The sequence below is a fragment of the Struthio camelus genome, chromosome Z, assembly GCF_040807025.1.
Source record: "Struthio camelus isolate bStrCam1 chromosome Z, bStrCam1.hap1, whole genome shotgun sequence".
NCBI lineage: Eukaryota > Metazoa > Chordata > Aves > Struthioniformes > Struthionidae > Struthio > Struthio camelus.
The window spans coordinates 24,613,971-24,635,719 of NC_090982.1; the positions used below are offsets into that span (position 1 = coordinate 24,613,971).

General features: G+C 39.4%; 1 protein-coding gene across 3 annotated transcripts in view; it reads right to left on the reverse strand.

Annotated features, from left to right (window-relative positions):
- SLC24A2 (solute carrier family 24 member 2) overlaps positions 1–19,188 on the reverse strand; it is a 109,133-nt gene extending 89,945 nt beyond the window's left edge. For 2 of the 3 annotated variants that reach the window (XM_068927414.1, XM_068927412.1), the window contains exons 1-2: positions 18,969–19,025; positions 16,124–17,202 (exon numbers count right to left, since the gene is read on the reverse strand). In XM_068927414.1, the coding sequence (XP_068783515.1) occupies positions 16,124–17,059 (936 nt within the window). In that variant the 5' untranslated portion in view covers positions 17,060–17,202; positions 18,969–19,025. Of the gene's footprint in view, positions 1–16,123; positions 17,203–18,968; positions 19,026–19,099 lie in introns of those variants that run through there. The other variant, XM_068927413.1, reaches the window with a different exon arrangement.
- Between the last annotated feature and the right edge of the window lie 2,561 nt (positions 19,189–21,749).

Below are 21,749 nucleotides of genomic sequence, written 5' to 3' on the forward strand. Positions count from 1 at the left end.
TAATTCAGAAAGACTAACTTGCCTACAGGCTGTTTAATACCACACTGTTTTATTTAATTTTTACTTAAATAATTTTAAAATCCCAATGTAAATGAGAACATTTACAGAAAAGGGCAGTTCTACTGAACACCAGGTTTCATATTCATTCTGTGCAGCTTCATGCACCTAAGCAAGCTGCTTATGCTAGGAGTGTTGCCCATGGTTCTTCTCAAGCCTAGAAAAACTACATTTCCAGCACTACTACGTTTCCTCGTTATAGCATTAATATTGGGCAAACATAGCTTCCTTCTGATATGAAAAGTCAGCAAGGTACAGGACACCATCAAGTTAGAAAGCCCTGCTTTTACTTTCACACTGTTCAGTGCCAAACAACTCTGAAATTATCATCGTTTTTTCTGCAGAGTATGCTGGGACAAGATAGTAGTTTTTCTAGCATACTGAACCTATCTGAAACCCATCAAAACCAATGACAGTGATATCCATCTATTGCAAGCAGAAAGCCAGGCCCGTGCAACTGGCCTGCTCTCCGCAATGCGTGATCCCTGGCTGATGTTCAGAGTGGAAAGAACATGTTCTTCCCCAGCTCTTGGCATCAGGAAGCAATTCGCTATGTGGTCTTTCATGGGCTGCCAGAGAGGGTTTCTTGGCCAGCGCTTTGGGAAATGGTGACAACAATCTAGACCTGACAGCTGCTGGTAAAGCAAACACATCAGAATGGAAATGTCAAGATACTGGGAAAACGGGTAAGTCATACAGTTCCTTGCCCCAAACCTGCTGGTCTTCCTTAGTCTCCCTTTGCGGTCAGAGGTCTGGTGAACAGATTGCAATCAGAGATAGTCCTAGAAGAGGACAGGCAGCCCCAGCTGAGGTTGGCCTTTGCCGGCCCCTGTCCCCCACATGCAGGATGACCATATTCATGGCTCATATGTGTGCCTAGCAAAGGGCAGACTCTAAGTTTTAGGTTTCCATATAAATAAAGCATTCCACATAAATAAAGTCTTCTGTACAGTGGTATGTACAGTACAAAATTAGTGGTTAATGTGAAATAGTACATGCCTTAAGAATGAGGTACGGCACCAAGTCCTGATGTAACGGGGAATTTTGCTTTTTTAACATACCTCTATACCCATTACCTATTTCCTGTCCTTATGCCTTACTCTCATGTCCTTGTACTGATTGATACATGATGGCACTGTTATCGCTACCCTGACAACACAGTGATGATGTCAAAAAAAGGGTGGTGGTCAGAACATTGCAACAGGAACAAATAGATGATGACATTTCATGAATGAAATGCTGTCTTGTTGCTACAGATGGACGTTAACACTGATGATCTTAATTGGTGCTACATCTAAGGACATTTGTTTTTTTTTCCCCCACATATGAATATGGCAGGCACGCCATTTTACAGATCTGAAGGGATCAGAGACAGAGTGGATAAAACAAATTCCCCAAATCAAAGTAGCAAGTCTGAATAAGCCACAAGTGAGACCTTATTTCCTTTTGTTAAGGGACTGTGTGCACACATGCTTCTTCATGGCAGGCTCTACTCCTTCACTGTATTATAAAGTATCTGAAAACAACAATTAGCAATTAATTGTGAAGAATAAACTTCCAAAAGCAATGAGAAGCAGATGGAGCAAGAACAATGTAATCTGAATGTTCATAATTAACCATTTGTTTTTCCTTTGTAGATTGCAGTTGCAAAATCCTATTAACAAGGGTTTCCTTGTTATTTCAGGAGCTGTATAATTCTTTCATTGTACATTCTCAGTCATCTGCTAATGAAAGCACCAAACACTTGTACCAGCCAATGCTGTAATTCTCTAAAGCAAAAATTATACCTCATCTTATCAAAATATGACCCAGACAAATCTGCTACGAACCACATCACATACGTTAACAGTCTCTGTGGCTGCGGTGTGTCTGACTTTCCTATACAAAACAGTGAGGCTCACTTAATAGCTTATTTGCAATATGCAGCTCTTTGGGACCACATGTGGTATCTACATACTGATCAGAATACCAAAGTAACAAATAAAATGTTCACAGACTTGTTTAACAACTCAGTAAGCATTTTAATTTGTTTAGTGGCAGAGAAAAACAGTAATTTTTCATCCTCTCATCTCAAAGGTGACCCTGTGCAAAATGGCATCAGGCTACCATGCTCATCACAGACTGATGCAATATCAGGCGTTAAAGACAACGACACAGTAAGACCTATTCTGGTTATTGTAATAAAAGCACAGGAACTGGCTCTTCAGGCCTTTAACCAATTGCTGTAGGTGACGATCCAGACTAATTTTGCCTAAATTCAGGCCAGCAGATAATTAATCCTCATAATGGAAATGTAAGCCATCCTTTAAAAATGCCCAAATCCTCACACTTGTCACAGAAGTGACCTGGCGAGACTACGCTCAAAGGCCAGGCAGCAACGACAAGCGGGATGAATCTGGGCCCATGCGCCGGATCCTGCAATGGTTAGATGTTCTGAACTTCCTGTTGGTAATTTTGAATGTGGATCAATTAAAACTGAAAAGTAGTTAGTCTGCCTTTGCACTTTTGCACACAATTTCTCTATAGACAGACCAGGCTATTAATGGAGGAGAACTCTCTTCTGCTGTAGAAAAATGGGCCTGCACAGGAATTCATCACTGTATCTGTAATCACGTAGAGCAGTAGCTATTCCTGTATTTCAAAAAGTAATTAACTGAAGTGACCCATACCAGTCTTCTTGTTAAAGAGACAGAGTAAGACTCTCCCAAACTGATGAAGGTGCACAGCTGGTTCTAAAGATCAAGTCTCTGACAAAAGACATAGCGTGGGGGCATGTTTCTACCGCTGTGAGGGCTACAGCAGAACAACCTTGAATTGCCATAGGTGGGGAAGTATTAGCACACAAGGTCTGATGCTCATTTCTGTATACTAGTAGTAATTAGAAATCTTGTATGCCACTGTCTGTTCAGATAACGCATGCAGAAGAAACTTTAATCTTTCTCTAATAATGTGGACTGAAAATTGAGAAATCAAAGAATCTACACATTTGCAAGAATAGATATCACATTTCAGTTGAAGCTTACTTTTCAGTCCTATAACTAGAGCTAGACCTTCACGTAATAGCCTCAAATCTATACATTTTGACAGTAAACATGAACAGTAATTTATTCAGACTATATAGGATTAAAATTAATATTCACAGATAGCACTCAGACCCGATGCTTTTGTTTTGCATTTTACAACTATAGTACTGTCATAGTGATCTAGAAAATAAGGCAGAAAGAGTCTATAAGAAGCCCATCCCTTGTCCAGGAAAGTATCAACTACATTTTAAATCATGTTCAAAACCAGAAAGTTATTTTATATGTTGTTATTCCAGAAAACAACTTAAGTGTATAACTTATAACATAATAAAATAACACTATATACATAAGAAAAAGAGCTTGCACATTCACTTTAAGGAATGCTAGTATGCACCAATTTAAAGACCAAACCAGGAATAACAGGTTCCCCTCAATAGGAGACATATCTTCATCTCCCAGAACACCATTCTGGACTGCCACTAACTCTGTGCTTTAAAGAATCTATGCAGCGTTGTTTTTTGGAGTGTTTTTTCTTTCTTTTTTTTTTTTTTGTCCTTCAAAGCAGATACAGGAAATAAAGATGAAGAAAATAGTTCCAGAGCTTAAGTGTTGCCATGTAGAGATTGGTCTGCTGCAAGCCCACCAACAATGTAATCATTACTTTGACATCTATCAGTAATTCAGCAATCTACCCACATGACAGAACTGAATAGGCTGTGAGGCACTGAGTGCCCTTTTCCAGCTGAAGTCCAAGGGCACAATAAGCTGATAAAGCCTGTCTTGCTTGCTCTGAGCCCAAAAGTAATTGCTTTGTTTGTTTGTTAGGAGTGATTTAATATCAAAGGAAAGCAGTTCAGTTGCTTGGAATTATAAAATGGCACATAGGGATCAGAGTAGAAGTAAGATCATAATTCTCTATGTCCTATCTTTCGGCCTTAATTTCACCTCCATCAAACTTGCTTTGTATTCAGCATATAACAATAACTTAACTGCCTTTCCCTCGCAGAAATTCCGTTTTCTTGTAATTATAAAAGTCTACAGCTACAGGTTTATCTCGCTGCAATTTCACTTTTTGCCCCAACATTTCTCCCTCATAATTTTGCAGAAAAAAATGATATTAATGGTGGGAAGAATTCTTAAATAGGAAATCTACTAAGATTTAAAACTTTGGCAAATACAGCTGCTACCAAGCTTACTGATGCTTCAAAAATAGCATGTCACTAAATGAGAGCTTCCCATACAGTGCCAGGTTTGTTTGCTGGTCTCCACCAAGCCTCATCACGGCCGTATCTACCACATTTCTGTCAGATGCCACATCTCCTGCCTTGCATCAACACCATTTTGCAGTCAATATGCTGGCCATTGTTTTCTTGCAGACAGTAATCCAATCAGGCAAGCAGAAATAAAGCTTGCTACAGCTCACTGTAAAACATCTACAGGGCTCGAGAGCCACGGGTTTCTAAGAAGATTAAATGAAAGCGAGAACCGCATCTAGATCCCTAAATCCAAAACTAAAGCATGAGCTTGCAATTCCGTCCACAACTGTTACTGAGCTTATTAGTGTTATTTTGAGAAGGGAGTCTGTACTCCATTATATATGGCCCTGTATGAGGTAATGAATCAATATTTATTCCCTACGGCCTTTAATATGAAATAAGAGGTTGAATGGCTTTTGGAGGCTAAAAATATGTATGTTACGTAACAAATAACCTTAAGGAATTGCTTGCAAGCAAGCAAGCAAGCAGAGAATGTTCTCCAAATAATTCTATAAGCCATTTAAAATAATGAAAATGCTTGCCGAAGTCAATGATATATTTGCAAGTGATTAGTGAACGTATCTGGCTACTTTTGTATTCTTCCTGTATTCTTTAAAATGCTTGTAATTCCTGGGTAGATACTCTCAGTGAAGAAAGAAATATTTTAAATTCATATCCCAACTTACTGCACAGTTGCTTGCCCATGTGTATACAAGTCCTAGCTACAGTAAATGCAGCTGTTGGCTTCTCCTCTGCACAAAAAGTGTTTTTTTCTCTACATGAAATGTCGTGTAGTAAAGAATAGTGCCCTGGGCCATTCCCATGCGAGAATCAAGTGCTGATTACCTCACTGGAAAGAAAACAGAAATCATTGCTCACCAGTGATGCAGATTTCCATCCCTACAGAGGCATAAGATAGCAGGAATTACTAATATAATGTATTAAGGTATAATATGTCAATAGCTCAGTACATCATGTTCTCTGCCTCAGGCAGAAGTGATCTGTTGCTTGGAAGGAGTCCCAAATTTAAGGAGAAAACACAGAAATATTTCTCTATTTAGGTATAAGAATATTTAGGAAAAAAAAGAGAAACGAACTGCTCCAAAATGTGGAATGTTTGAGGAAGTCCTACGGAAATGGATTACTGGGCAGAGTACCTACCGGTGAAATGATGAAGGAAGCGTGAACACTACTGTCCTACGGATCTGCAAGGCATCACATAGGCCTTTTATATGGCCTATGCACTACCTTTCAGGTGTGTGCGCACGCGTGTGTGTTTGTGTGCATCTGTGCACGCATGAGTGTGAGTGGATGTACCTTCACACACATAGAAATGGTAAACGGTTCCAGGTCAGGCTGACAATGAGACAATTAAAATTTTACAAAATCACTTCATTATAAGGCATACAGTAGGATTCTGAGTGGCAGCAAATAGCAATTTCATCTGTGAAACCGAGCACTAAAGCTAAAGGCAAAATTCCTCCGAAATTTACCCCATGACCACTCTCTGACCAAACTCCACTGGAATCCTGCTATTGGTTTGAGTGAGAGGAGACTCAGGTTTGCATCTGTGACTGAGAGAAACTAGCTTTGCCATGCCTGTTCCAAGGGTGCACACGTACCCAAAAAATTCACTTTGAACTGGAGAATGTAACTGTTTTTCAAGATATTCAGTAGGCTGCAGAGTATTTTCACAATTATTTACATCACTGTAGCATTTAGACATCCAGCCAAGATGAAGCCTTCAGTGTATTAGATGCTATTCAAACAGGGGTGTCTCCACCCAGAAACAGTTTAAATAAAAACAAAGTGTAGCAAAGGCATACAATAAATATTAAGAAGACAGTAGAAAAAGAGGAATATTTAAATAACAATAAAATTACATAGACACGTAAATTAGCTACTAGACAAAATGATACTTTCAAGTTCTTTTAGATGATTGCTTTAATAACGTGGAACTTAATAATATGAATTATTTCTAGCTTTTTTCTCTCTGCCCATGGGCACAGCAATTTCTGGATTTCCAAAATAATATCTTCTTTTCCCCCACTCGAACATAAATTTGTCATAAGTTTTAACTAAATGATAACTTGGTGATTGTGACAGAATTAATCTAGTAGAAATTAAAAGGGATTTAATTTGACAATTTGATCAAAGCTTGGACCATTAATTAAACAAAAAAATTAACATTTGATTAATCCTCAAATAAAGTTCAGGCTCACATCCTCTGTCCTCACAAATCCCACAAACTTCGACCCTCTCCCAGACACTCCCTCAGGCAAAAGCCTATATAAGCGGACAGGTCTTCAATGGCCTGGAGGTCAGCAAACACGGGCTCTGACAGCAGACGTGCTTTTTCCTTAGTGTGCTACATCCGCCAGAGCAGTTTTAACAGCAATGTGAGAGGGTGAAAAGTTAACATTAGCTGGTTATGCAATAAATGTCACTGGTAATACCATTTACTTTAGACTAGACTCAGAGCAGTAAGCAGTTAAGAGCTGATAAAGCAGGATTAATTCCTGATCAAAATTTCTGATTAATTTGTCAGTGGAGTCTACAAGTTCCCTGACATTAACATTCTTCTTCTAACAAAAAATAATTTCGTGCCAATTCAATTTTTCCCCTAAGCACTTCATAGGGCTGTTAATACCATCATACATATGCCTTTAAGCCTACTGCTACACCCTTCACCTTAAAAAAGTCATCCAAGATCATTGCTATTTATGGCTATTCCTGCAAACAAATACATCTTTAATGATGTAGAGAATCTTCAATGATACAGAGAATACAGACAGTGGAGTAATAATGGAATATTGCAAAATATACTAACTGAGCAGTAACTATTCTTTAACTGCATTCATCACTGTACCAGGGACGGTAAAAGAGATGTAAGTGAGCCACAGCCGATTCAGGCTGGGTTACACACCTAAATAAAACCGCTTTGGAGGCAATGCCAGCTCTGAACCCTCCACCTGCTACAGAAACAAACATAGTCACAACTGAAAGCTCTCATTGCCCTCCCAAGACATACGGCTTAACTATACTGCCAATAAGACAATGGCTGTTTTTCAAAGGTTTCATTTTTTCATTTTCTATTTTCGGGGAAGAACACATGCAAGCCAACACACAGCCTCAGCCGCACACAAACAGTGACTGCATTTCCCCAAAGTATCAGAGATTGCCTGCAAAATAATGCAACATATGGTAATATACTACAATCTTGCTCCTGTCAAATGAAATTGGTTTTGGAGCAGCACCTCCTAAGGCTGTTCTGACTTAGGATTTTCAGTTTGCCTGTGATACTGTGACCTGCACGTAACAATACCAGAATTTAACACACACAAATTCACAGCAAAACCAAACTAACCCCAAACCATCCTATGCATCTGTTTTCACAAAAAGTAAACTAGAGCATTATCCCTAAAATTTTGATTTACGTCCGGCAGCACAAAACATGCTGCCTTGTATTAGATACCGTACTGGCTGTTACTTGCTAAGCTCATATGGTGAAATAAACTACTTCATTAAATTGCCTCCTGAATACATGTGTGGAATAAATAGTCAGCAACTCTATGACAGCTTGGATGATTGGCAAAAGGCAGACAGCACGCTAACAATATAGAAGGGTAAGCATGTATCAATGCACATAAAACTGTACGTACTGAATCATGTCCTTCTTTCCAGGCACTTTGTGTGACATTTACCTTCTTCCAGCATGAGCAGCAACTTGCAAGCACCTCGTGCGATGGAGGCCTGATTATGATCTCATTACTTTGATAAGAAAATAAATAATAGTTCAAGTAATTTGTGGCTGTGTTAAAATAGAAAAATACAGAATTGAGAGCTTTTCCTAACAAGGACTTACCACTGACAGACCGAATGTTCTGAATTTTGAAACGCACGTCCTTGTACAATCAGGTGTTTAGTCTGTGCTGACAAAGGAAGCTGGTAATTTTAAAGGGATGTACTTGACAAGGCGCTTCTGACTGAAAGCACAAAGACAGGCGTCCTTTTCTCAGGACCAGCTGCATCTCACCTTATGATGCATAAAACCAGACCTGCGCATTATAAATGCATCAGAAATATCTGCTTGTGCCATACCTACCCATCATACGCTCTGAAACGCCACCAGTTCTAAGAAAGAATTTGAATCTCTAGTAAGTGTGCTGTTTGCACAGACTGTAGGTTAATGGATTCAGCCATTAAGTTAACGATGAAGACCAATATTTAAGAAAGACCGTGCTCAAATACATAGAAACAAGTCTTATCTGAGTTAAGGAAGATTTTTTGCTCTGCAGAACAAGCAACACCGCATTAGTGCACAGTTTGCAAGTAAGGCAAAATACAGTAGGTGACTGTGGAGAAATTAAGAAGTCCGATTGTTTATTTTAAAGTTTTATTTAGAAATAGCTACAAGTGTTGCTAAATGGATAAGAGATACCTTAATTGTTAAGCAACTGTTATAGATACTGTGGATCCCTTCTATCCATCTCTAATGCATCCTCCCGTTTATAATAAACCTCATGTATAAAATACTTTTATTATTTTCTCATCTCACATTGATCCTTTTAAACTACAGACTTTCAGATTTCCTTTGGCTCTGTATTTCTTCGCTGTTGCTGACTAAAATCAGACTCTGAATTTTTGAAAGGAGCATTGCAACTATTGTAATTTTGAAATACTGGTACTCTATTAATTCTTATTAACCAGAAAGCACATACTGTGTTTGTGCGTTTGTTGGTATCTAAAGGGTAAAAGGTTAATAAATCTTCAAGTTCCACATTGCCTTATACCATCTTTACAAAAATTTCACAAGTCCAACCTGAAGCGACAGGGAACAGGAACCCATACTGTCCACTTCAGGTTTAGTCTCTGAAAAAACTTTCTGCCCAAAAGGTCCCCAATTCCTATGGTTGAAAAATCTGTCTTTCAATGCACGTCAGACAAATATGAAAAATACATGTTACTGTTCAGAAAATTCTAGGTCATTATGCTTTTCCCCTTCTAAATCATTTTGTTATAAGGCTGTCTTCAGTATGAATGTACTATACATTATACAGTTAACAAAATTTAAACCAGCTATAATTTTATTCTACAGTTAAAAAAGCAGAATGCTTCAGTTCTCAGTGGAACACTAATTACAGCTAATAAGGAATAGTAAAAGCCCAGATCATTAAAGGGGGCTTCATAAATTTCATAAAACCTAATTTTCTGGCATCTGGCCCTGGCAGTGCAGTGCAGGCTGCCTAGCAATGGCCAAGGCCACCCTAAAGTCAGCAGTGTCCTAAACCTCATCCCCTGCAGTGCCCTCAGTGCTGCAACAAACAATGCGCTGGGGCACCTGCCCCTACACAATTCCTGCTCTTCGGAGAGGACAGGCACCTACACCCTCCCTTTAAAAGCACTGGGAGAAGTCAATAGTGTCTTTCAAAACATGATCAGAAGAGGTAGGGAAATCACCTATGCCTTGCCCCAACGCTTTTATTCCATTGTACACAGACCTCTTGCATCTGATGCTCACCTAATTGTGCTCTACTCCTTGCATAAAAGTTGAGCACTCTCACGACCACAGCATGAAGACATTGTAAAAGCCACTAGAGTTTGATAAATCTTAGTCTGGGAGGTAGGCTTGGAGAACGCACCCGAGGGGTAACTAAAGCAGAGAAGCATCTAGTTTGTGGGTGAGGTGGACGAGAGGTAGCATACTGCTCCACCTCTGGTCTGGTATTCATGAGTGTGCCTGGGAGCAAAACTATGGCATTTGAACTTTCCTGCTGAAAAGTAAAGCTCCTTCAGAGTTTAGCTATCTGCATGCAGGCAGATATTTTGAGTTTAGCAGTTCTGACTTTGGGATTGAAATTCCATCTCCTGTAGTACCTGCATCATGTTGTAGATCTAGACCAAAGTGACCAAGAAAGAAACAAAAGCGTTTATAAACTTTCCAGAGTTGAGACTGCATATTCCTGTTATTTCGCACGTCTTCAAGCCAATTTGTTTTAGTCATGGTTGGAGTTTTTCTCTCTTCTTGTATGAGAAATGATGTAATACTCCATGCCGAACAATGCCTGCCAACACAGCTGTTACTGTGCGGCATCTTATTTCCTTTCAGTTGCATATGCTTTAAAAAAGCAAAAACAAAATCCCCCAAACACACTGATGCATATGTTGTCCCCTCGCTGACAGAGCTTCAGTCTTCCTTTCCACAGCATAATTAACAAAGGTCGTCTAATCAATCGTAGTGGATGGCTATGATTTAAGAGCGTTTAATCTGTGCTGCATTTCCATGCTGTCACTTTCTGCTTCTTACCCAGGCCCATACACCAGGAGTCTTCAGTACTGAAGATTACTGTAATTGCTGCTTTGTTCTCAATAAGTTACCAATGGGTGCTAAAATAAACTCAGAATATCAACCTCACTGTACTAATGGCTGCTTATATAAAATATCAAGCTTCAGGTATATCACTAATAATCCTAAATTGCATCAGCAATTCCATATGCTAAACATAAACTGAGTAGCACCACACATCATGCTCTGTTACTGAAGTAACATCAAGTTACTATAGAAGTAACTTACAAAGTTTCAAGATAATAAAAACAAATAAAATGTAACAGAAAAAAACAGGTTTCTATTAAAATAAAACTTGGTATAAGAACCATAATGATGCAAACACTCCAAATATGTACTTAAAGCAATGCAGCTATCTTCCATGCGCTGCCATGAAAGCTCCCAGGTCCTCCTAGTTCTATATTCACACACCCGCGCTTGCACAAGTTGGCCAACTGCGTAACATCTGTAGAATAAAACTCTAATGTTGCTATGAACTACAAAACAATGTTGTAGAAAATCTTTTGCCCACAGAGAGAGAAGAAAGGCTCTATCGACAGTGTTACAGCTACGGGATTCAACACTGAGAAGCCCTGAAAGAGCAGTTCAGGTGGCCAAAACAACTACAACACACACACATCTTCTGCAGGTTCAAGTTTTTTCTGTATGCATGCAAATAATTTGTCTTTTTTCCTTAAACAAATACATACTAAATCACACTTTATAACTATGTGTGTGTTCTTTCCCCCCCCTTCAGTGCTTTGCTAAAAAGCCAGAAAGCAGAGAATTACCTAAAAATCATGCTAAGTGCCTTTCCTTTAAAATACAAATACTGCCATTAACTACTATGTGGCAACACTTTAGATCAGCATAGTTCTTAATATATCACATAGAAGCGATTAGGGTTTCTCAAGACAAGAAAACTGGCAATACAATAATGCCAAACTATGCTTTCTTAGTAAAAATAGCTCATTCAAAAATAGCTCATTTTTCAAAGGCAACCTTCTATAAATGTAGAAAAATTGTAACTGGCTTGTATATACCATAAACTATTTATCTAAAATGGTACTCTCTGTGAAACAGATGTCTTTCCACAATATCTTTGTCCCACCCACATTCTGTTCCCAAACAGAACTTTCACATTATTTACTGAGTGATCAGATTCAAGTCTTTCTACAGTAATTTCCATGACGCATTGAAGAATAAAGCAGTACTTAAAAACTAAAATGTAATTTTTCTCATGATGACCTATCATATTATTCAATGTGCCTTTACTAGTAGAAACTACCAAGAGGAGACTGAAATCTCTGCAAAGGTCAAAATAATCTTATTTTTAACAACTTAACTTTGTACCTCAGCTATTTACATTTTCCTCTTCTTTCCCTTTATACTTAGTTTCAACCTCCTCTTTTTAAATGCCTTTATTCAACTGAAGAGTGCACAGAATTATTATCAGAGGTGGGTTTTCTTGTTTTTCATTCTACAGATTCATCCGTTCTTGTGGAGGATGACTACATAAAACCTTAAAATCCTGCCACATAGAATAATTTGATTCGGAAACGACTCCTGGAGGTATCTACTTTAACCCCCCACCCACCATAGGGCCAACTCAGGGCAACCAACAGAGCTCAGCATCACTTCTGAGGACCCATCTCGGTCTGCTTATGCTGCCCTACGCAGCCAGACTTGCCCCTCTAGTTCCTCCAACTGCTGTACTTCTCCTTCTCCATTTTATTCTCGACTTCTCATGAGGCCTTATCCTTTCGTTCTTCCTTTTTCCACCCTTGTTCATTACTGTCTCCAGAGTTCTTCAGTAACAGACTGAGATCTGATCAAGATCATCCACACTTCAAGCAGGACCTTGCCAACACATCTGGTGCAGCAGGACCGTATGGTCTCTACATGCAAGAAGCTTGTAGTTTGCTCTCATCAGTTTTACCATACTGCTACCAAAATCAAATTACCAGATTTTCTCAACCTATACTCTTTAAGAACCCAGACAGTTTTTGCTGAAAAGCTTGTGTAGGGAAACTCTGTGAACACACTGAAATTCATACTGAGCACTCTGCCTGGATTTGCACGTGTTTGTATAGATAACTCACACACTAAAGAAAATAAAACCAGAAAAAGTTGTTTAAGTTTGAATATTCATGAATTTCTAGTATCAAAAAACCTCCACTTTACTTCTCAAATCTGGATGATGGGAGAGGAATCTAAAAGACACCTAGAGACATGTATGCACTCTGGCAAACTGATAAATACATACAGAGGGAGTGATAGCTAAGCAGAGAAATCCTTTAAAATGCAAGATTTTTTTTTTTTCCATAGGAGATACTGTCCTTCTGGAGAACGTAATACTTCTTGCAACCTTTGGTGAAGAATACTGAGCATCTAAGTACTGAAATTAATATAAAACACATTTTAATATTTAAAGCTTTTTCATTGAATTTGGTTTTTCACTCTTTGATGCCTGGTTGCTAAGCCACCTAACCCTTCAACTCTCCAGCTTTACGATGCCTTATTTAGACATCTCAACTTTGTCGAGCTGCTTTCAGATTACAACAGAGTCTTAAAGATAAATACCACAGGCAAGTTTTCTAGCAAACCAGTTTCCAGTTTAGCAACAGCAGAATCAGTAATGGATGCGTAGAAGTGCTGGCAAAAAGAAAGAACAGAATCTTCTAAGCACTTTTGAAATAAAGCTTTTTAGAAGCACTCTAAACTACAGATTCCAAAGAGCAACCTAGGTATTTTCTGCCCTAACGGGGAAAAAATATATATTTCTACATTAAAAATAATTGCAAATTTTGCACTTGATATAATAATTTGCTTATATACAATTGTATTTTGCCTTGACATTATAGCACATTCTCGGTGGCTGGAAGCAATCTAGATTTACAGCAAGCACTGAAGAAAAGAAGCGTCCTCTGCCACCAAAAGCCACAACCATCACTTCTGCAATACTTCAAATCCCCACTGGTTAGGAATCAGCATCCATGTGCACTCTATTCACTACCAGGTAGCAAACAGCAAACTACAAAAATATTTTATTCTTTGCTTTAGGATATAACTTTTAAGCTGAATATCCATTTTTGTCAGGCCTCGGGATACACATCATAGCTTTTTTTTTATTTAAAAGTAACACAAAGCAATTATCTAATATTAGATAAACAGTAAGTAAATTAACACAGAACTTCAGTGAGATTCTCTCCAAAAAATCATCTATGACATCCTTGCAATTAGAAAATGAGTTCACCTTGGCTAAATGCTCTTGAAGTGAATACTAAAGGAAGTCATAATGAATTACCATTTCAAAGTGCTAGTGAAATATTCAAAATTCTGTCTTTACAGCACAGCTCATTAGAGAAATACATGCTCTCATACTTTCAGAAGCTATTTTTCACCAAGAAGTAGCAAATACATCTTAGCTCAATTTCAACTAAATTAGAGGATCTCTTTCATCTCCCTCTACCCCTTAATGACTTTATCATTCTAACTAACTTCGTGCTAACTCGTGAAACTCTATCAACGAAGCATGTGATGTAGGACTTGGGGGGGTGGGGGAAGGTTGGTTTGTTTTTATAAAAGTAGACAGTTTTATGATTTTTTCACCCCCATCTGATTCTGTGTACCTATAATATGATAATCTCTAAGGAATAGAAATTAACATATCAAACAATAAATAAGTGAACTCTCGAAAATATATCTTTTTAAAATCAAATCTATCCGGAGTATTTTAAACATTCACTATGTTAAATGTGCCTTGCAAATTATTTATTCTTCTATATAATAGAAAATAATTGAGATATCATGGTATGTAGCCACCTTATGCCACCCTACAACCCAACCAACCCAGTGCAGTTCCTTTTCACATTGACCACTGCTTAAGAACAGTAATGAACTCATACACCATGCATGTCCAGTTTATAGAAGGTGGATTAATTGCCTGTGGTTGCTTCAGATATTATATTCTCTTCCTACATTACTCACACAGTACAAACTGTGAAAGTGCTTACAATGCCCTGTGAAATAATGCATCATCAAGAAACAGACAAATTAATGCAATTTAAAAAGCCTTCACTGGTTAAGGCAAATATTTTGTTGGTGTTTACCCTTCTTTTTATTTTCTTTTAAAATCTAGTGTATGCCTGCTGAGAAAGATGAAGATGAGAATTCTGACTTTGGAAAAAGAATGGTACAAAAAGGGAAATACAAAATTACAAGAAACAGTGCAGAAATGTTAAACTCTGTTAAAAAGCACAAAAAGCAGAATTTTCTGTTTTTATTTTGGTAGACCTTTTGTGGTTCCAGCCCTAAAACTAACAACATTTGTCTGTTCTGCTAAAATATGAGTTTCTCTCTTAGAAGTTCTGCATATGGGCAGAATCATGTTTTCTGTGAGTCACAGAAATGCAATCTCTCTATATAGTTAGAGGCGCTCAGTCTCTCTCTCCCTCTGTTTGTGTGTCTACACATTTATACCAATGCATTGGTATAAATGCATTCTGATTTATACCCTTCTGATCCTCTGATACGTGGCTGTTACAGAAATAAGCAAAAGAGTGAATAGTTCTTAATGGAATAATATAACCTTACCTCATGAATAAGCTGATTGTCATATAAAACTAGACACTTCAATTTCAGTATTAAACATTCAGTTAACAAACTGCCTACATCCATGCGCATTTATGGGTTCAAAATTATTTTAAATATATCCTGCTCTAAGAAGGGATCTGTTGAAGAGAGGTGGTAGTAACTACTGAATACCCACTCAATACTTCTGTGCATAATTCCCTTCCCTACTTATGGCCAGGTATGAGGCCAAAAATTATTTTGCTCAAAATGCAAAACACTGTGCAAGAAAGACAATCACACTTAAATGGAGGGTCCCAGTCTGTTGCTATTGTTGTCACTGTTTCTCCAGGGATTTTTTTTTTTCATGTAATTGTTATTAATTAAAACTGAAACTAAATATTGTATATCAAAATCAGAAGATGAAAAACAAATAGAAAAATACTACTGTATATTTTTCTAAGTGCTTTTACTTTTTTAGGAAGAAAGTGCAGTAAAAATCATTAAAAAGATGAATTTTGCCAAAAAAAGATGCTTCATAGTTATAGCTACTGTTTAATCTAAAAGCTCAGAAAAGAAAATAATTGCATTTCAGGCCTTACTGATGTGGCAAAATGCTGAACAATAAAGCTTTGGGTCTTTTTGTGTGCATTTTATTCTTGTTGTTCCTGTGATTAGGATTGTTCTGCAGTTAAAAGCTATTGATTTCCTAGAAAGCTGCCTCATGCTTTATTTTGTCAATCCTATTTGACTGATTAAACAGAAAACCTTTTAGCAAAACATCGAACTTTCCATATTGGTTATTGTTCTACATCAGAGCCCTTACGATAAGGAAGGACTCAGCATTCACAAGAGTGTTATTACACAAATCTCATTAAAAATTGACCAACCTTTCCTTCAGAGTCTGCTGCTGTTACCTTCTCAACCTTGTTCCTGTTTAAAAATCTTTTCACCCATTCTTCTACTTGCACATTGAACTTCATGAAAGTCACATAGCAAAAATATGCTATCAGGAGCGCTAAACTTTCCCACCACATGATTAAGTTATCCAGAAAAAAGATGATTAGCAAGATCAAGTCAACGATGTAAAAGGACACATCTCGAAAGAGCGGCCACCAAGTAAGGTTCAAGATCTCTCTAGAAAATAAAGCACACATTCCAATAACGAACAGGATATTGAACACGGCAGACCCCACTATTGTCCCAATGCCAACGTTACTGTGGGATATAAAGACTCCTATTAAAGAAGTGAAGAGCTCAGGGGCCGAGCCGCCAGCAGCCATGAAGGTGGCCCCAGCCACGTCGTCAGATATGGCCAGTTTTTCAGTGATGACAGTCAAGGAAGGAACAAAGAACTCATCGCAGACTATGGCTAAGGCTATGAACATGTAAATCATCCCAATGACATGGAGGATTACTGCTCCCTTTCTTCTTTCCTCCAGAGAGAAAAGGTCCTCTGGGTACTCTCCCTTGGCATGATCTTCTGTTGCATTGCCATGCTCAGCTTCGTAACTCATAGAAATAGGTGAATCCGGGGTGCCGTTTTCGTTCTGTTCTGTGAAATCCAAGAGAGTTCTTTGGTGCCCGTGCGTTACCCTTGGGCTGTCAAGGCTGCTGGCCAGCTCTGTGCTACGTGGCTCTGTCTTGAAAAAGGCACTAATTGAAAGAGAGAAAGTACTAATGGCCATTATACTCACAAGAAGCCCTATTATTCGTATCAGTCTCAGTTTTTTCCTAACGTTCTGGTGCCGTCTGTAACCAAAAAGTGGTTCCTTCAAACACCACTCCTCAAAGATACTAGCAACAGTGTTCTTACAAAGAGCCATTTTCTTCTCTGCGTAAGATGCCGAGAGAGTCAGATGGACTGTACCTTCATACTTTTCTTCTGCTTTGAAGTTGAAGGTGCTTTGAGCCGTTTTCCAGAATCAAGTATTTTTATTCTTCATAGGAATTATTATCTTCGTTCATGCTTAAAAGGACAAACAGGCATTATTAATATTAGTGCAATAGCATGTGATTAGAAACATATAAAGAAGTACTGAACGGACCTCAGTTAAATTTAGAATTTAAAGCAGAATATTGCTGACTGTAACATAATATCCTGCCACAACCTATTAGACACTGTAACAATATGTTTGTTTCAACAGTAATCCTAGGGATAATCTATCAATATGCAGATCATTTTACATCTTTCAGAAGCCACTGCTCAGTATTAGGTCTTAAATAATCCTAGTAGAAGGAAAGCTGTCCCCAAATGTTTTGTAAACAATGAATAAACTACTATTTAATAGATACACCAAAGATTCTTACCTGATGTAATTGCTTTTCACCATGATCATGTAATGCCCAGCTCCCAAATGCAAGGGCAGTAATGTATGAAAAAACAACTGAGGTTCTAACAAGCATCTCATCAGACCTTTATGCAACTGAGACAGTATGACTTGAAATGTTACGTGTGTAAAGAGCAACAATCATTAAAGCATAGGTAACATAGCACACTGTTGGCACAGGATCAAAATAAAAAACTAACACCTCCACAGTTTCTTTATTTCTCTTGCAAAACCTACTCAAGTTAACAGAAAGAATTCAAGTTTGCTTCTGCTCAGACTTAGGACTAGCTAAGACAAAATTTTCATTCAGTTCTACTTCTGTTTTGGTTTATGCTAACATATTCAGCTACAAATGCAAGAAGTTATAAAGAATACTTATGTGGTAAGTATCTTTGCAAAGGGCCAGGCTTACAAATCCTTAGGAAGATAGACTAAATTTACATAAGAGTTAATCCCAAAACAAATGAAACTGTGAGAAGAGAAACTACGTGGAGAAGAACAGTTCTTGCATGCCAGGAGAGACAGTATTGTACCAACACCACTTTCCTAACAGGAAAAACTGCTATATAATAACAGGTGCTCATATTAATGAATTTAAAAATATATATTTAATGTAGAAATTAGTGTATATGCATGCATAGTAAGCTGCATCTTATGAGATGCAAAATATAAAATGATTTCTAAATAACATTATTACTGTTTACTACTTTTATAGTGCAAAATTCTTTATTCAAGGCATTTATAGTAATAGTTCAATACTGAAGATTGCTTACCTATAAGAAAAAAGATAATTTTTAAATTCTCAAACACAGAATTATAACCATTGCCCACAGTTATTTGCATAAAAGTTACCAAGTCATGTCCAGTTTTTCCTCCTTTTATCAAGAGCTCCCATGCTGAGCTGTCACAGAAACATTCTCCATCCGCAAGGATACAGCACCACAGTGGAGATATTTTATTTCCCACCTTGGATTTATGGCTCACCAGACTGCCATAAAAGCATTAAACAGTGAAGATAAGGGAACGTCATTATCGCCACTGTGCCTGCGGCATGCACAATTTGGGACCGGAGGGGCCCATCATCCCACACCGATATAAATCAGACGAACGGGAAAGGGGAGACGTCCCCCCAGGCCGCCCGCAACTTGCGCAACGCCGCGCAGCCCGCCGCGCTGCCGGCCCCTTCCCTCGGCCCGTTCCGGAGCGCAGCGCACACCCCGTCCCCCCGCGCAGCGCAGCGCAGCGCAGCGCGCCGCAGGCACGGCCGGCCCCGCGCCCCGCACACCCCGTCCCCCCGCGCAGCGCAGCGCAGCGGCACCAGCAGCCTCCCCGAACTCAGCCCAAGTTCGCCCCGCACCAACTTTTCTCCCCTCCGAAACCGGAGCCGCGGAGGCTCCGCACCCACCCGCCTCCAGGCGCGACTCCCCGCGGGCACGGGCGCTTCCAGCAGCCTGGCTTTGCTCCGCGGGGAGGGGCGCAGCCCGCCCGGCCCCGCCCGGCTCCTCCCGCCGCTGCCGCCGCCGGCCGCCTACCCACCCGCGCAACCCGGCGGCGCTCTCTGCGCGGCGCGGCGGTCCGCGGGCGCCAGCCGCCACCGGCCCCTCGCGGCGCCGTCTGCTGCCGGCGGCGGCGGCGCGGGCGCGGTGCCCACGGGACCCCCTCCGCGCCGCGCCGCACCGCGCCGCACCGCGCCGCGCCCGCTGCGCTCCGCCCCGCGCAGGCGGAGCAGGCGGCGGCGGCGGCCCGCCCCCAGCGCCCTGCCCCCGGGTGCGAGCAGCGGCGCGGCGAGTTTGGGGGGATTCCGGCTAACTGCGGGGGTTTGCTGCCGTGACTGTCCCCCCCGCCCACGCACAGCGGGAGTTCAGCTGTGCCAAACTGAGGGCGTCCCTCCGCCTCTACCTTGCGTTAACTGGTGCAGGTTAATTACCTTGCGGTAAAAAACAGTGTTGCTGGCATGGGTAATGAGCCTCAAAATGAAGAGTAATGGTAAAAAGAAGAGATCCTTAATTAAAATGTCCTTTATTTCAAATATTTTCTGGAGGGAAGTTAGGGAATGAGAGAAAAGAACGTTTCATTGTGGTTTTGATTTTAAGTAAGACAACACATATGCTGAAAATTATTAAGCATCTTTCGTTTGCTCATTAGTGGAAATGTCTTCAAACCGCTTTTCAAAATTGGCACAAAGAACAATAGGGATGGACTGAATACTTTAGGAAATGGAAGAAGCCCAAATCCAGAACTGGATCATTCTGATTTGGCCTCCACCTTTGAACACAGATATTCCTCCAAGAAACTTTGCTGTGTTAAGTAATCGCTTCAAGATTCAAGTACAAGAAAATATCACAGTGCAGCTTTATCGTAACTAACTCCTGATGCTAAATGCTGTAGATCTTACAGAGAATACAAGTACTGCTCTGTTGAAATACCACTTGCACTCCTTCTCTACAAAGTTGTTGCAAAAAGCCATGAGGTCATCTGCAAAGTTACTTAGGTGATATTAAGGCAAGCAGGCCGACTGAAGTTGACCTGAGATCTTCCCTGTGGCCAGGGGGCTGTAGAGGACTTACAAATCCTTCAATAACAGACCAGGTGAGAGCGGGGAGATGCACGTGAGAGTGGGAGAGGAACAACAATCATAAGGTTGAGATTCTGGGCTCTGAATCTAGGAAACACTTGGTAATGGCTTCAATAGCCACTATTTCACTGCTTTGTTTTCAGTGATGTCCTCTTCACGTTCTGAAGAAGTTTATTGTAAATGATGAATAGGTATTGCAGTCCCTTTGGCTAAAAATAATTCTGACTCTTACAACTTTTACTTTTCCCTTCATTTCTAACTCGGACTTCAGATGGTAAACAAATAGTTGTACTTGGTGTTCTGTGGAGAATAGAAAAATGCAAGAGGTTTGATTAATTAAAAATGTGGACATTTTAAGTATCATTTGAGCTATTATTGGGATACCACATGAAAAATAATCTTAGAGATAACTTGGACATGCAAGAGATGTAAGAGGTTCATAATATGCTCCCAAAATTTCCAAAATTTCTACCTAGAGTGAGGGCTGACTCACACACATAGAAGGTGCCCTTCAAATGCCAGAGTTTGCACAGGTAATACAAATTTATTTCACGTTACACATTGAGAGTTTCTAATTAGTGGCGGACAACTGATTGGAGATTCCTGCTGATTATCCAGATGTGTATTATTCAGGCTCAGGATGATGGTAAGATACTTGTGGAGATTGCTTTGACCAGCCATCTAGAACTACCACATACTTAAGAATTAATTAAAATGCAGATTTATAGTCTGCATCCACATATGTAAGACATAACTGAAACAGCTACATCTCAAATATCCAACCTGTGACTGCTCTTCAGTGGTGACAGGGATTAAAGATAAGCGTTCTCATAAGGACTTATGGCTGTTGCATTATTGTTTTGCGGTTCATGCAAAATGACCACGAGAAAAAGAAGACTGCAAGGTATTTTGACAGTTTCAGAGATGGCTAGAGGCAGGCTGAGATATGCATGCAGTGCCCTAACATCAATCAATTTCTCATATAAAAGTTGAAACAGGTGAGTTTTGCAGAATGACTAGAAAAAGGAAAATGTACAAAATCCCATATAATTGCATTAATCAAAAGACCATTAAATAGAAAGCCCAAGAACAGTGTGAAACAAATAGCTGAGTGGTAGCACCCATCTGTTTTATATGCTTGTGATGATTTTGCTCCCAACCAAAACACACATTGCAGGCCAAATAAAATATGTAACATGAACTGAGATGGCTCAAAGATGGGTATCTCTGCAATAACTTAGCTATTTTGAATCAGCTGAGCCTGTTCTCACAAACAAACAGCACAAAAATGACAGAAATAAAAAAGCACAGTTAAATTAGTATTATGAGGAAAACTAACAATAAAATAAATTATACATTTTTTTCACAAAATTAAATGTCAAAGTATATTAAGTCCTGCCTAAATACAGAAAAATTAGATTAGTTGAATGAAACAGTCTTTGGCTTACATCTGGTACAATGTTTCTCTTCTTAAGTGAGAAGACAAGAGACATCTGCTGAGTAGTTGGGTTCTGAGTATATAGATTTGTAAAAATGAAAATCTAGCTACACATATGCAATCCGAGCATGTAAACAGTTTTTTTTCTTTAAGAGAGAGCCTATATTTAGTTT